This window comes from Glandiceps talaboti, chromosome 10 (genome assembly GCF_964340395.1).
Source record: "Glandiceps talaboti chromosome 10, keGlaTala1.1, whole genome shotgun sequence".
Lineage (NCBI taxonomy): Eukaryota > Metazoa > Hemichordata > Enteropneusta > Spengelidae > Glandiceps > Glandiceps talaboti.
Window position 1 is genome coordinate 8,533,081 of NC_135558.1, and position 15,571 is coordinate 8,548,651.

Sequence of the window (15,571 nt, forward strand, 5' to 3'; positions counted from 1 at the left end):
TTTACAAGTATCTGACAATGAGAAACTAATTTAAAAGAATCATCAGTTTTGCAAATCATAGATACATGGTGAAATATCATAAGTTCTTTGTTATCATCAAAGTTTCAAACATCTAACATTTTTGTTTCATTTTTGTGAACTGTCACAGAAAAGGATAGTGTATGTCAACTACTGGGAATATCCTTCCATGTTATAAAAAAAATAAAAGAAAGCCTGGCTTTTCATGATTTCTTTGCCTAACTTCTAGCACAATTTCTTTGAAAAAAAAATTGTACTGCAAATGATAGAAATGTGAATATAAATATAGATATCACCACAATGTAACTGAAAACAGATATAATATATATGAGTGTCTGATGATCGCAATATGCGTGAAACTCCGAGTTACACCCAAGAAAGAGTTCCAGTACTACCAAAACTATATATATATATATATATATATATATATATATATATATATATATATATATATATATATATATATATATATATATATATATATATATATATATATATATATGATATTTGAAAAAAGTGTATTGGTTGAAAAAGGAGAGCAGAAATATTCTGTATAACTAAAATATAGAAGATACTAGTATATCTAGAATATAGGATATTAAGCTGCAATTGCTCTGAGTTAAACATTTAAATTTGCAAATTTTGTTCAATATACATTTGTTCTTGAGCTGGACTGTATAAAGCTCAGCTCTACATACATAAACTGTTTCAGTCACAGCTATTGCAGCTTCAACGTATACACATGTATATACTTTGGAGCACACATACAATGCTAAATTCTGAAAACTGACATCTACACAGTAGACAACATTTATCCATGAAATTTGCATGTTCCCATGGCTACAGCCTGTCTGTACATTTATCCTATCCTCAGCTGACATTCTGTCATTTCATAATGTTCCCTAGTATACTTGCACAGGCAGGCTTTCACCATGGTCCATGCAAATTACATGTATTAAATGCTGAACAATAATCACTGTCAGTATGCATGCATGTCTACTGTTACAACATAGTATATGTTTCTCTGCGAACGGAAATTCAACAAAAAGTTCAATGCATGTACACATACCAGTAATTACGACGCTCAGGTCATTCCTTACATATATGTCCCTGTTTACATTTCTAACTAGATCTTGGCAGTTTTGCACACATTCAGGGTTCTTGATGGTCAGCGCTTTACATTTAAATGAGCAATGCACCTGGTGTTCAGCAAATAAGATAATAAGCAGCATGCAACATAGTAGCAAACTGCAGAGCCAAAGGTCAAGGTCAAAACCACTCTCATTGAGAGAACCAGCCCTACTTAATTTAAATCTGAAGTGTCTACGATAACTTTTAAAAACATCGCATCATCTTTGACATAAGCATGTCTGCTACTATCCAGCTGACTAATTGGCATGAACAGTGGACATCCAGAGGCGATGTTCATGTCATTGGTTGGTCTTTTGAAGGAACTGGATGTCGGATCAGGACGAAATGCATCAATCACATGTTCTCGGTTGTTCTGGTCCAACAGCATGAAGGTCACCTGAAAAATGTCAAGAAAATATGAAATGATGAGGGGCAGGATGTCAGGCATTAATGACAATTAATTCATCTATATACATTGTAAACCGTAGGAGACTGAACCACAAATATTAGTTTGCTTTTCATTGTAAATCTTGATTCTTTGACCCAAGAACTTCATTCAAAACAGCCTTTTTGAGATATTGATAATGATACAAAGACAGACCGACAACAATTTCAAAACATCAAACACCACCATTCATCATTGTTCTCAATATGTATTGTCCAGATATTCATACAGAAAGAGAAAAAAACTGGTATCAAATCCCCCCTCTCCCCCAACAGTCCCTTCCATTTGTGCTCATTGCACATTCATGAGATGTTTATACACACACACAGAAAAACAAACATTGACATAACCCCCCTTCCCCCTCCATTCATTTCTGTTTATTACCCATATATTTGACAAGATTTCAATGCATACAGACAGCTATGTAGACAGAAAGATGGACGAACATTGGCATAATATTACTACATTTACTTAAATTCTTGATGTATTGACATAGATACGTTCTATTCATAATTGCCATCATCCTTTACAGACCTAATATTTGTACTCATTGGGTATATGACTGAGCTAAAAGTCTACATACCCTTCAAAGCTGGAATGAAATCAAATGTAAGGGAAGCTTGCAATATCATAAAATAATTACCTTCTGCCTGAATGGCCATCTGAGGAGAGCATCAAATGGTCCCTTCATGATCACAAAGAAGAGAGATACATGGTTGCCTTTACCCATCCCATCACCATTGATGTAGATTCGGGCACACATCTTGTAACCATGGCGAGTCGTGTAGAAGCAGGGAGAGTAGATGGATGTGGTTCTCCCAGACAGAGCGTCTTGTCGCTTCTGATTAAAGTTGCTTATCTTCCAGACCAGGACCCCGTCATAGGATGCCATTTCAAGGGATTGGATACGAAGGTCTTGTTCAGCCAGTGCTACATCTTTAAGTGCTATGATGCGATCCTGGGCTTTGATCTTTCTCTCCAGTGATTCCAGTAACTCTCTGTCTTGCCTTCTCTGTCTTTCTAGTATTTGGACCACGTTAGCATCTCTTTCAATCTGACTATTGAGAACAGCTACAATACCTTCATATGTTGTCACTTTAGTTTCCAGGATGGTAATCTTATTCTTCAGTTCCTCCGAGTTCCTGGTTTGTTTCTCTATGAGAGGATGCAATCCTTTTATATCCATCTGTTTTCCCGAAGAACCATGTTGTTCTTCCATCAGTTTAGCTAACTTGTTTTCCATTTCTTTAACCTTTTTCTCTATGACTTCAATCTTGTTCTCATGTTCTGCTGATTTTCTTGCCATGGTTGGGATGTCAGGTGTTACTTTAAATTTCTCAAGTGCCTCATTCACTACTGATATCTCGGCATGAAGAAGGTCAAGATGCTGAGTTTTAGTTTTCTCAAGATGCTGCGACATTTTCTCAACTTCAACCTATTGAAACAATACATATACACATATATCTATTCAGGGGTGAACAAATCCACTGGTTCTGGGTCTGGGACTAGCAATTTTTTTGGGTGGACCACACAAATTTTACCTTGTACCACTGGACCACTGGATTTTTTAAGGCACTGGTCCGGGGACCACCAGTTCACAAAATTATTACTAACATGCACATGTTTCTTTGAAATTACTTACACTTATATCTTACATTAGGGTTATAGCAAAATACTTCATCACTTGAAACTGACTACAGGGTATATTTGTCATCTTCACTCATATATATCCAGTCACACATGACTTTCTACAGACACATATAGAATCTCATAACAACAACGAAATTTAAGGAGAAATCATCAAAGTGGCATAGAGCACACTGCACATAATCACTTGAAGTGATGTTCATGATTTTTGGTCATATTTCTCAGGCAAGAAAAGTCTGCAGTTACAACTGCTGGGCCTTTAAAGGCACACTTTGATTAACATTAAAATTTAGGTGTGAAAAAAAACACTTGTCTGACAAAGCTATACAAAAAGTTTATCTAGCACAAAATAATAATCCAATGTCATGCCTATAGCTCCACTGATAAGACAACGCTAATGTGAGAATCTGGGATTGAAACCCTCGCCTTTAACTTAAGTAAATCTAAAAGCAGATTCCAGAATCCCAGGTGCTACTTTTATGTACGAATAAAATACATTCTTACCATTTCCTTGCAACCAACATTCTGATACTTGCATGGGGCGACTTTTTTCTTACAATCCCCTTTGACAGCATCAATGTGATCACCATACTGAAGACAAAGAGAAAACAGAAAAGAGCTTACATTTTTATGGACCAAACAGACAGACACTGTACCAGTATGTTGGTAGGAGTAACATCAAGTATGCCTCTGATCTGGAAGCACAGCACTTGGTCATACCAGTATTAAACAAAATAATATGTAATAGAAAATAGAACTGTACACACCAAGTACAGTTCTACATTTGTAGATTTGAATGACAGAAGTTAACTTGATGTTACATCATGTTGGTATGACTCTATGGGACTATATCGACTGTACTTTCCTAACTACTCAGATTCAACATGTTCTAGTACATAGCACATACTGGTGTCGGAATCAGTTGGCATATAACAGGACCACAACATACAGAACTAAGGTGTTTTTGTCAACAGGTCATTATGCATGGATATTTTCCATACATATCAAATATGCACAAGAGCTGATGTGTACTTCTTGACAGTTGGGGCTCTCTGTCATCACACACTGGAATGTTGGCTAGTTAGGAAATACAAGCTCAAGGAGTGGGAGGGTACAAACAAAACTGTCATGGACATGCAGCATTTCTACTTGCAAGCATGAGAGTTGATTCCTTTGACAATTAATAATAGTCTTCATACAAGCAATAATATGTTCTACAGAGCATAAGTTCACACCCTTACCAAATCAGTAGATATATACTGTACTCGAATGTCTCTACAGTGCATGTAGATAAAAAAACCTTTTGACACTCCATCTACGTAGTTCTCAAGGCACTGCTTCATCTACAATACTGTCCACAGTAGACAAGATGTCATCTACTTCATATGCAGCAAATGCATGGCAAAGCAGATACATACATGACAACAAAATGGGTAAAACATCAATAGAATGCGAGGAAGAGATCATTTTTGGTCATACCTTTTCTCTTGGGATGTTCTTCTTTCCACAGAAAGTACATGTCATTAGAAATTTAGGACACTTAGCATGATGGGCCTACAAAATTGGAAAGCAAAAAACTTAAAGTTACTCTAATGAAAAAGGAAATTCTCGTATAATAGGCAAAAACAACAGAATCATTTCAAGCGAATCATTTCACTGTTACTTTTGTACATTTAGTCATGAAGTACTGGACTAAATAATCAGATACATTGCATACAACACTGGCAATGTATGGACAGTCTTAAAACTGCACGAGATGCAATTGGAACATGTTTTTTCCAAATGTTTATTAGGTACAATAATTTACTGACAGATTCAAAACCAAGTTTTCACTCAAGATTTAAACTTGCCACTACAATACCTACAGATACTACTGACCACTAATTAACAGATACAATGTCTGTTTATATGTAATTGACCAATTTTTAGTGAATAATATATCTTTACTTTTTTTAATAAAAATATGTCCTAGTTACAGCTAATGCACAAATCACAACCATACAAAGCAGCCATCATAATGAATGGTCCTGGGAGAACCTTGAATCCATGTGTACATGTCAACCTGTATTTAAGTCGACACTGAGAAGTGATCAGAATAAAAATTAGCATATCGGCAATACACAAAAACCAAAACCTAAAAAATGTGGTTTAGGAACACTAAGATATGTGTATATAGCCTGGGTTGTACAAATCTTAAATAATTCCTTACCTTCAATTCTTTCCATGTTACATCTTCATCACAATATTCACACTGTACAACTCTCATCGCACACTGAGTGTCAAGATGATTGACAAGATTTCCTCTCAGTATTCTCTGATCACATCCTCTTTTGATACATGCTATCACTTCATAGTCACACACTTGTACATGGTCCTAGGAGAGTATAATAACTTGAATCATTACACAAAAGTTTTTCAATTATATTGATGTGTACATTGCCCTCAAGTTCCAGTAAGAAAGATTCTTTTGTTTTTATGTGTTTCCCTACGCCATACATTTAAACAGAGATCCTGCCAAGGTTAGTCTATCTGCTAGACCTCGGATGTTCTTCCGATACAATACTACACACAACCGAACATCGCTATCAAGGATGGAACATCCAAGGTCTAGCAAATGTTATCAGGATATAAATAACTGCCAATCAGAGAACCGCATTAGCGTCAAGCACAAACAGAGGACAATAGCGAATTTTTCATGCATATTTAGTATATATATGCATACATGGCCCAACCCACCGCTTAATGTAATCTCAATGGAATGTCTGGTCTGAAAATGACATTTGCTAGACTGTTCGGGCAATCCCTCACTGCGAACTTTGTTCCCTTATAGTATCGAAAGAAAGCCCAAACGTCTAGCAGCAAGACTAGGTCTAACAAAATGAAGTGTGTGGTTCCGATTTCACTCAATTTTAGAACAGGTGGGTAGATTTTTTATTTTTTATTTTTTATTTTTTGTCCTCATGTGGGAGGTCTAGTTCAGGTAGTTATGTTAATAATAATAATAATAATCTTTATTTATACTGGATAGTTCTTTAAGCATATAAACACTTGTCTCCCAAGAAGTCCAGTGAGGGCCATTCCTCATGGGTTCAGTGTTAATCAGGAGGAAACCGGAGTACCCGGGGAAAACCTGCGCTGTTCGGTAGAGTCAAACTGAACGACATTCTTCTTACTTACAGCGTGGTAAATTTAATCGAACCCTGAATGGGGTTCGAACCCCGACCGCAGTGGTAAGAGGCAAGTGGTTTAAACACTCAGCCACCGACAACCCTTTGTTTTCCATATAGTAGTTTCTGTGTTATTGGTTTATTCCCATCAGATCTACAGCCATTATAGATTGGAAGAACAGTTTTATATTGTCTTCTTAAGTTGATGTCAGTTTCCACATCCACTATTTCTCGTGAGACTTCACAATTTTTAAGATTTTTTTTTTCTCAAACACATAAAAAGTGGGCAATGAAAAAACTGGGTGTGATTGGGTAACCACAACCAAACAATTTCGTGCAATCTTTTTTTTTTTGAGGCAGAACTTAAGAAGGACATGGTATTTATTCTATGTATTAATTCATTTTTATTACAGGCTGGAAAATGTGAAACCAGCCAAACAACCAAACAATTTTCATTTGGTTTCCCCAATTTTTTACTGGACTTCCTCTTTCTGACTTAGATACATGATTCTCAAACCATGACTAAAGCAATGTACACTAACTACATACATGCATCCTTCATACATTGGCCCAACAAGTCTTCAATTATCTATGCACACACATTTTCGTTTCATTGTCATTTCTACATAAAACTACTAGTGGAAGGCTTCTTTTAGTCAGACATAACAATTCTAGTTTTCATCTAAGAAAACTTATCTGGCTTTTCTCTTCTCTCTCACTTTACTATGGTCAAGATAAGGTGTTTCATCAATCAACTGTTCAGTATGTCTGATATCTTGCTGCAAAACACAAAACTCTTCTTTGAAATTAATAGAGTAGAGTAGTCATTATGTCATGGTAACGCTTTTGGTTTTCTTCTGTTAAATAGTGTTTGGTATTCCACTTTGTCATCATTTCCTGATGAAGTCAGTACATTTTTCTGAACTAAATATAACCTTGCAATAAATACACTCTTTCACTTCTGCACCAAACACACGACTGTAACTGGGGAAATTACACTGAACGTCAAAATAATGTTGAGTACTGACTATTATATCAATGGGTATCTGTACACAGTACATGAGTCAAACCCACACATTTATAAATATCTATCAGTCAACAGCGTTACTTACATAGTTATGACAGTGTGTCCTCTAATGATAGCCAATTTTTGTTGTTGTGAGTCAAAATGAAAACAAATGGCAATTCTTGTGAGTCACCACATAGTAAGAGATAGAAGAACACCAAATGTTGGTGTCTCACTAGAATTTGTGTGCGTCAGTGGAGCCTCAAATTGGCTTAAAGTGCACACTGGTAATGACAGCTATGTAGTTTTAAACATATACCCTTACCAACTCTCTGTATCTGTTCCTACATACAGCTAAATAGAGAAGTGAAAATATGTTGGATTGTCTAATGCAGTCATAATCTTTGTACAGATTGCTTTGTGTACAGTTTGGTTTCAATATAGAATACATGTACAGTACATATCAAATGATTGTGAAAACAATTACAATCTCAGTCTTAAAATACTGAAAACATAAAAAGTTTTTAAATGATTTTGTTTATTTCTGTAATTTTTAATAAAAAAACACATGCCCTAATCGGAGTGCCACTATATTTGGTAAAGTGACAAAATTGACAAAATTTTAAAATAAGTAAAACAAGTCACTGGGAATCTCCAAGCAACCTGCATTTCACCCTTAATACAATACTGTATACACAAAAAGTTTTATGGCCAGGTTACACGAGGCAACTCAATGAGCAATGCACTAAGCAATTCATTGAATGCGACAAATTGCTTCATGTGTCTCGCCATGTAAATGGGGCTTTAGAGCTACATTGTATGATGGGCTATTAAATTGAATCAATATTTTTATCAAACTTTTAGTTACCTCATAGTCTTTAAAATGTCCTTCCCAATCACATCCATCATTAATACACTTCACTGTAACAGATCTCAACTCACGCTGGATGGCCTTGTCTGGAAAAATCTACACAAAGAAAATAATTTTTAGATTAAAGTGTTGCTATGGAAGGAATCAAATTGAGACAGCATATATATACATGTCAACTTTTATCTTTTCTTTTGAAAAAAAAATATAGTTGTTATGGAGTTTAACTCTGCAATATCGTATCTCATTTTCAACTGACTATACAAATTTCAGGTGATAAACTTATATCCCATAATATCATAATAATAAAGCTTATCATTTCTCATAGGGAAATCGTCTTGCAAACAACTTATACAAAATATATGTGGAGTGTAAGAAACAACACAAAACATAGACAGTGGCACAAGTACACAGATACATAGAAATGCAGTGAAATTATATCAATGGGGGGGGGGGGGGCACTTCTATTGGAAAATGAATGAAGGTTTGCCATGGGTCACTTTTTTCGAATACATCCTCATATTTGTCACGTTTTCCTTCTACAAATTTCATGTTAGATTATGAGATTCATATCTTTAATAAACCGCATTAGACCCATTTTTTATAGCCTTGTAATACACTTCAAACCTAACGTAAACCAAGGTTTCAGAAAATCGTATATCATTTGTATTGATCGTAAGTTGATTTGTTGGTTATTTCTGAACTCAAATGGGCATGCGCAGATGATCAGTTTATATACGTAAAAGGAAATTACGAGACCAGACTGGCAATTGGAGTGCGTTAAATTTAACAACACACACGGACTACTAAAATGGAATAATTTGTGAGTAGAAGTCCATAAAAGATGTAATAGGTATCACATGTTTTCATTTCATTTTGATATCCTAGTTACAGTGTTTTTGCTAAGGTTGGGGAACCCCAGTATAAGAGAAAGGGAGAAAAAAAATTAAAAATGGCAGTTTTTTCCCCCCATAGTCTATGGTTATTTTGTTTGGGAACCCAGATGAAATGACATGGGAACCCCAGTAGATTTTACCCTTAGCAAAAACATTGAGTTATATAGCATTGAAAATCCTGGTTTATGTATGCATGTTACTGCCAATATTATACTGCCTGTATCTATCACACAGTACACTAGCGTGTGTATTTATTTTCAACAAATGCCATGTGTACTCTGTTCTGAAACCACCCTGTTTGTAAATGTGTATGATCTTGGTTGCTTTGTTACGTTATTGAAATAATATTTTACTACAACTGCGGAAACATAACAAGTTAATGTTATGTCTGTCGACTGGTAGAGCTCTAACATGAGATCAATCATAGGGGCAGTCTAACAAAGAAATCAATGTAATATAATGACATAACTTTCAAGTTTACATTTGTAGACTACACAACACCAATCATGCGCATGTCAACTGGAATTTTGTTTTATACAAGCTGTGTTGTCTACTTTGCAAGGCATGAGAACATTGTGTCTACTGATGTAGATGGGGCCTCAGTTACAGGTTGTGTTACTTGCAAGGACAGGACTTAAATTGAAACTCTAAAAATTTAATCAATTTAATCTTAATTTAAAACTCTAATCTCATTATAACAGTTGTGTCCCATAAATGTCAAAATGAAATACAACTGTTCAGTATCAGTAGAAAGGTCACAGAAAAAGGGCACAAAAAGGTCAATAAGTTGAGAGGTTAGTCTGGGTTTCAGTATGTATGCTCTAGACTGACATTACATTATTTCGATTTGATTTTATTGTATATTTCATTTACCTGACTGGTTGTAATCAGACTCTCTGGATCGTCATCATCTTCTCCACACTCCACACATACATGATGGCCAGGTTGACTAGTGGAGAAAATTATATTGAAAATAAGTAGATGATACATATATTGTATATCAACACAATAGCCATGCCATTGCAAGTATAATCATATTACAGTGTACATACATGTTCACAAGGAGTGTCACATGTTGCCTCATTTAACATTGAAGAAGGGTGTGTCAAGAATTTCTGTTATGGTCAAATAAAAAAAATGTTTGGTTCCGGTAACCCGACCCAACCTAATTTTTGGGTCCTACCTATTTTGAAATTGGGCATTATCGAAACCGCACAATTTATTTTTATTGGCCAATTAGCATTAATACATTTCACTTTCCTTTTATTATATTTATTCCGTCAATCTGTCCTGTATGTTTGTTTACTTTAAATGACCCAGTCATTGATCTTAAATGCTTTTGGGCACTCTTCTAGTTCTCCTGACAACTCTCAACTCTCTCACAGCCAGGCTTAGTAGTATCCGGTATTAACTGTTCAACTGGTAACTGGTGTCCTCATTTTGAGTGTGGAATAAATTCTAATCTAGATACCATACATGTTATTAAGAGTACTAAAGTAATAATATATATATATTATCTTCTTTATTACCTACTTATTAAATTTGACATTTGTAGACAAAATAAAATAATACATCTTTCTAGGTAGGTAAAAGGAAACCAGGAAAATAGCTACTTGCTAATCAAGTCTGTCTCCTTAAGACACTGTACATAAGATTTATAAATAAATATGTTTAGTAGATTGAGTTTATGACAAGACCCTGACCCTTAGAATGACAGCTTTGTTGTGGAATAGGCACTCATCAGTACCCATGCGTACAACGTCACAACACCATGACGAACGCCCTCAACAAAGCTTTTAAGTCTAACCTGTATCTAGACTCTAAGATACGTTTATCGTATTGTTCAGCCCTGTCAGGCATATGTGAGTGCTAGCTGATAGCATGACATGAATGTTGTATCTTACAGACTACTCTGCGTGTATAGCTGGATAAAATTGCTTGTACATTGTATTAAATGTAGTGTCTCTTTATACTTATCCACAGGTACTAACAAATTGTTCTGTGAGCATTCAGATGTCTTTTTTTTTAATGTTTCATCCAGTTTCAGTGAATAATGTATGTTTGATTTTCATAGTTACATTATTTTACTTGTGTTTTGTTTGCTTTTTTTTTTTTTTTTTTGGGGGGGGGGGGGGGACTAAATTCACTTCTTTTTCCATTTACCTTAGCATGTCATCAATACATGATCTACAATATCTGTGTCCACAGTATGTCTGCACTGGGTCTTTTAAGATCAAATGACATGATGTACACAGGAACTTGACCTCTGGGGCCGACAAAAAGATTTCTTTGGAATAGCCCGGCATTGGTTATCTAAAATTAATGAAAAAAGTGGGGGGAAAAATGCATGAAAATCACTCAATTTAAGAATCAAACTATAATACAAGTATTATTTTATGACTACTTTGTTTACTCTAGCAGTTAAATTTCTGAAATTTTTCTTTTTCCTGTAAAGGATAAGTCTGTATGAGTTAGAAGAATTCCTGCCGAGTTGTGTCACCAAGAGATTTACAAATGTATGCAAGTATCCAATAACTCTACATCCAAGTCCAAACTTATCCAGCTGCATTGTAAGTAATGTGATGTACAAGTTATATTCATAAGATTGTCAATCACTAAATCAATTAATCAATCAATCAAGAATGGGATCAAATCATGTTGGATGTAGTCTTCCTCATGTACATATATGTAGTTGCTCTCTTTTTCATTCTTTAGCCATTCATGTTTATGTTACTGTAGACTGACACGATGTAATTTCATCTCTCCATCTTTCTCTCCATAGCTAGTTCTTCTCCGTATTCAGACAATTTCATGACAGTCCCTTTATCTTCTTGGTTGGCTAGCGTACTACTTCCTTAGCTATATTTCCATTGCACTTCTTTGAATTAATCTGTCCTTCCATTTCAATAAATGTCCACTCCATATCCCATTTTGTTTCTGATATTTCAACAATGAATGTCAATCACATCTCATCATACATGTCGTTGTTTGGAGGCACTTAATATCAGTAACCATATCTCAGAAGTGTCAGCCACTGGTACTCAATAGACAATGTCAATCAATCCCTCTACACATGTCGAACACCACTACAGTGCACTTCCTCAGACTGTGACTGTTTTCTCTTCAGTACTTTCTATCCGATAACTCCCAACATGCTGTTCTCCTCAGAGATTGTTGTATACTGTTTGATTTGTATTACCTTTATCTTTGCTATCTAATGACATACAACTAAAACATTGAGGGATCGCGCGAACGACTGTGTATATCTTACACATTTTATGTTCCCTAAGAACAATTTAGATAGATATGAAACAGGCTTCCCACAGACCACTCAATACAAATATAAACAACATCATCCGACCCCTACTGATGCAAAGACATACACACATCGTCCTCGGAACAAACAAGCTATTGAAAGTCATCATATTGCAGGCTCAGATTTTGACATAAACAAGCGTATTGATTCAAAGTTACAAGTGATATGTGTGTGCACATACAGTGCCTGCTTGTTGGCAGAAGTGTGGTGTTGTTTACATTTGTAATGAGTGGTCTGTGGGAAGCCTGTTTCTTTTCTAACTAAATTGTTCTTGGGGAACATAAAATGTGTATGATATGCACAGTAGTTCAGAGATCCCTTGATGTCTTAGTTGTAAATCACACATCCCATAAATGTTGTGATAAAACCCTTAATAAACAAGTTCAGACATAGCATTTGTTTGCTATATACATGATAAGACAAACATGTATCGCAGAGATACTCTTCTAGCGTTATATACTGCCCTCTTTCGTCTGATACGTTATATTGCCATGGGTGGCACTAGTACTCTTGAATGTACACATGCAACAGCTCATCCCAGATGTTAGGGAAAAGGTGAAATACAAAATCATAGTTCTCATGTTTGCCTATTTCTGCTCACAGATGTAATGATTACCCTGGCTTTCTACTAATAGACATTAAGATACAGCATGTCATTCAGCCCTAGTCAAGTGGTAGCTGTTGGGATGGCAGGTTAACTGTTATGTATTATCTTTCAGACTAGTCTAATGGTAAAACCTTTGATTCCATTACAGTGTACTACATTTTATCTCATTATTTTCAGTGTTACCGTAGTGACACAGATATACTGTCAGTTGTATTAGTTATGCTGTTAATGACCTGACAAATATTCAAAAATTAGCATCACTTGTGTTAATTTGTACATGCAAACATCAGTGACACTAATTTTTGAACATTTGTAAATACATAATGTCGTTATATTCAATTATATGACAATCCTTGAATAGAATATTAGTCCACATGAAACTATGGTGACATTCCAATCAATATAGAGTCTCACACACTACAGTCATGAGTCATACAAGTATAGAGCTAGATCCTGCTTGCACATGGAGTAGTCTGTCGGAACTCAATTCTGACGATACCCATTTGTGTTTAGGGACATTGTTAGAATCAAGTCCCAGACTCCCAGGACTAGAGTAGGTCTTCTAGATCTGAGATTGAGGTATACACCCTGCTTTCTGATAGTCTTGGTTACTAAGACCGTTGGGGGGCTACACGTACCCACCTAGGAATAGTCCTACTTGCAGACGGTGCATGGGTCTAAATTACTGACATGACCCTCAATACAGTCCTGCGAAGAGCAATGTACTAATCCTATCTCAAGTGTGGGTGCAAAAATGCACCATCGATCAAATTTTAGCAATCGAATATATAATCGTTTTACATCTCTTTTACGATAACACTTGCTGGTAAGAGCCAAAAAAGTGTTGAAATCGAAACTTTTCCAGTTCCGGCTGTAATTTCAAATGTCAACCTTACAAACGCCACCATATTTGATCGGGATATCCACTAGATCATCATATGTAAGACGGAACCCTGAAATTACAGTTGAATATGTGATTTCGGGATTTTTGGTCCTCGGAAATGGGACTTTTGTAGCCATGGCGAGGTAAAATTACTAAATTATGAATAGTTCATTTATTGCTAATATTTAATCACAGGATGCGTTAATTCTTTAGTTACAAGCATTTCTGGTAAGCCCGGGGTTTCACGGCTGGCTCTTCGCAGGACGGAGAAGGAAGGGAAGACTTACTCTGTATGCAAGCAGGACTGTAAAGAAGGGACAGAGTCTGTATCTGTGTAACAGAGACAAGACTCGATTCTGGCAAGGCCAGGTTTCATGCCTAGCTGTTCGCAGGACGGAGAAGGAAAGGGACATTAATTGTCATAATCAAGTACCGATTTACTCCTGAATGATGCAAGTAAGCAGACTATGTTTTAGCATGGATGTATCTCACTAATACATCCATGGTTTTAGCTTGCATGGTACATCATGGATGTGCATGTATATGGGTACATCTATTGACGTAATGTAACAATCCATACTGTAGTGTAGGTATACTAGCAGTACCATGGATGTATTAGTGATGTATCTCACACAATTTCAGTTGTATTCAGACAAGAGAAGGATATAAAAGCCTTTTGTGATAAAAAATAAATAAATAAATAAATAAAAAATTCGGTTAATGATTCAAAACTGGTCATCGGCTCACAACTTCCACTGTCCATGGATGTATAACCCACACGTGCACTGTCACAAGTGACTGCGGTGTAGATCCAAAATGGCCGCAGCCGGTCATAGCAATATAATATGTACATTGCTCTCTCTATCTCAACGAGTACCTACAGTAGTACAGGTGAAAAGGTGTCCATATTTCTTCGTTTTCAATCATCCGACCTAATCATAAGACCTGATCAACATTCGTCACTGCTAATCTATCTGATACTATGATTTCAAAGTGGTCGCTTACATTTACAACGCCAACAAAGCAACACTTTAGTTCGGGATTTTCGCTAAACTCCTATAACTACACTTTCTATGTAAAAGTATAGTAACTGTAATAAAACATTCCAGAATCCATGGGATGCGAAATGATCAAACTTTTACCTTCCAATTGAGATATTACCAAGGCTCACACTACACCTCGTGGATTATCGTCTCGGTCACAGCACTCGATTGCGATTCACTTCGTCCCATTTCAACTCGCCCCAATTTCAACTGGCCCCATTTTCAACTCGCCCCATTTCAACTCGTCCCATTTTTAACTCGTCCCATTTTCAACTCGCCCCAACAACACTAGTAAACGTTTATAAATCTAAACGATACATGGACTCGAAGTACGGGGACCGAAAAATTCACATGATTTTACCTACGTGGCTGCAGTTGAAGCGTAGCAAATGTAACATTTCGTAGCAGAAAGTGGTGTGGGTTTCGGCTAAGTGTTTGCTAGATCTAGAACTTATACTAGCACAACAACTTTCCTAAGTCATGGAATATCACTTTTCACATTAGGACCCAAATAAGATATAATAATGATAATATAACCAGGGAG

The 15,571-nt window shown here is 36.0% G+C and overlaps 1 protein-coding gene across 1 annotated transcript; it reads right to left on the reverse strand.

Annotated features, from left to right (window-relative positions):
* Positions 1-600: 600 nt before the first annotated feature.
* On the reverse strand, positions 601-15,182 carry LOC144440871 (TNF receptor-associated factor 2-like). Its single transcript, XM_078130306.1, has 9 exons — positions 15,127-15,182; positions 11,342-11,491; positions 10,052-10,127; positions 8,283-8,381; positions 5,451-5,615; positions 4,721-4,795; positions 3,746-3,832; positions 2,238-3,029; positions 601-1,546 (listed from the first exon to the last, which is right to left on the reverse strand). Exons 2-9 carry the CDS (start codon positions 11,482-11,484, stop codon positions 1,322-1,324), a joined length of 1,662 nt encoding a protein of 553 aa, XP_077986432.1. The 5' UTR covers positions 11,485-11,491; positions 15,127-15,182; the 3' UTR covers positions 601-1,321.
* Positions 15,183-15,571: the final 389 nt, after the last annotated feature.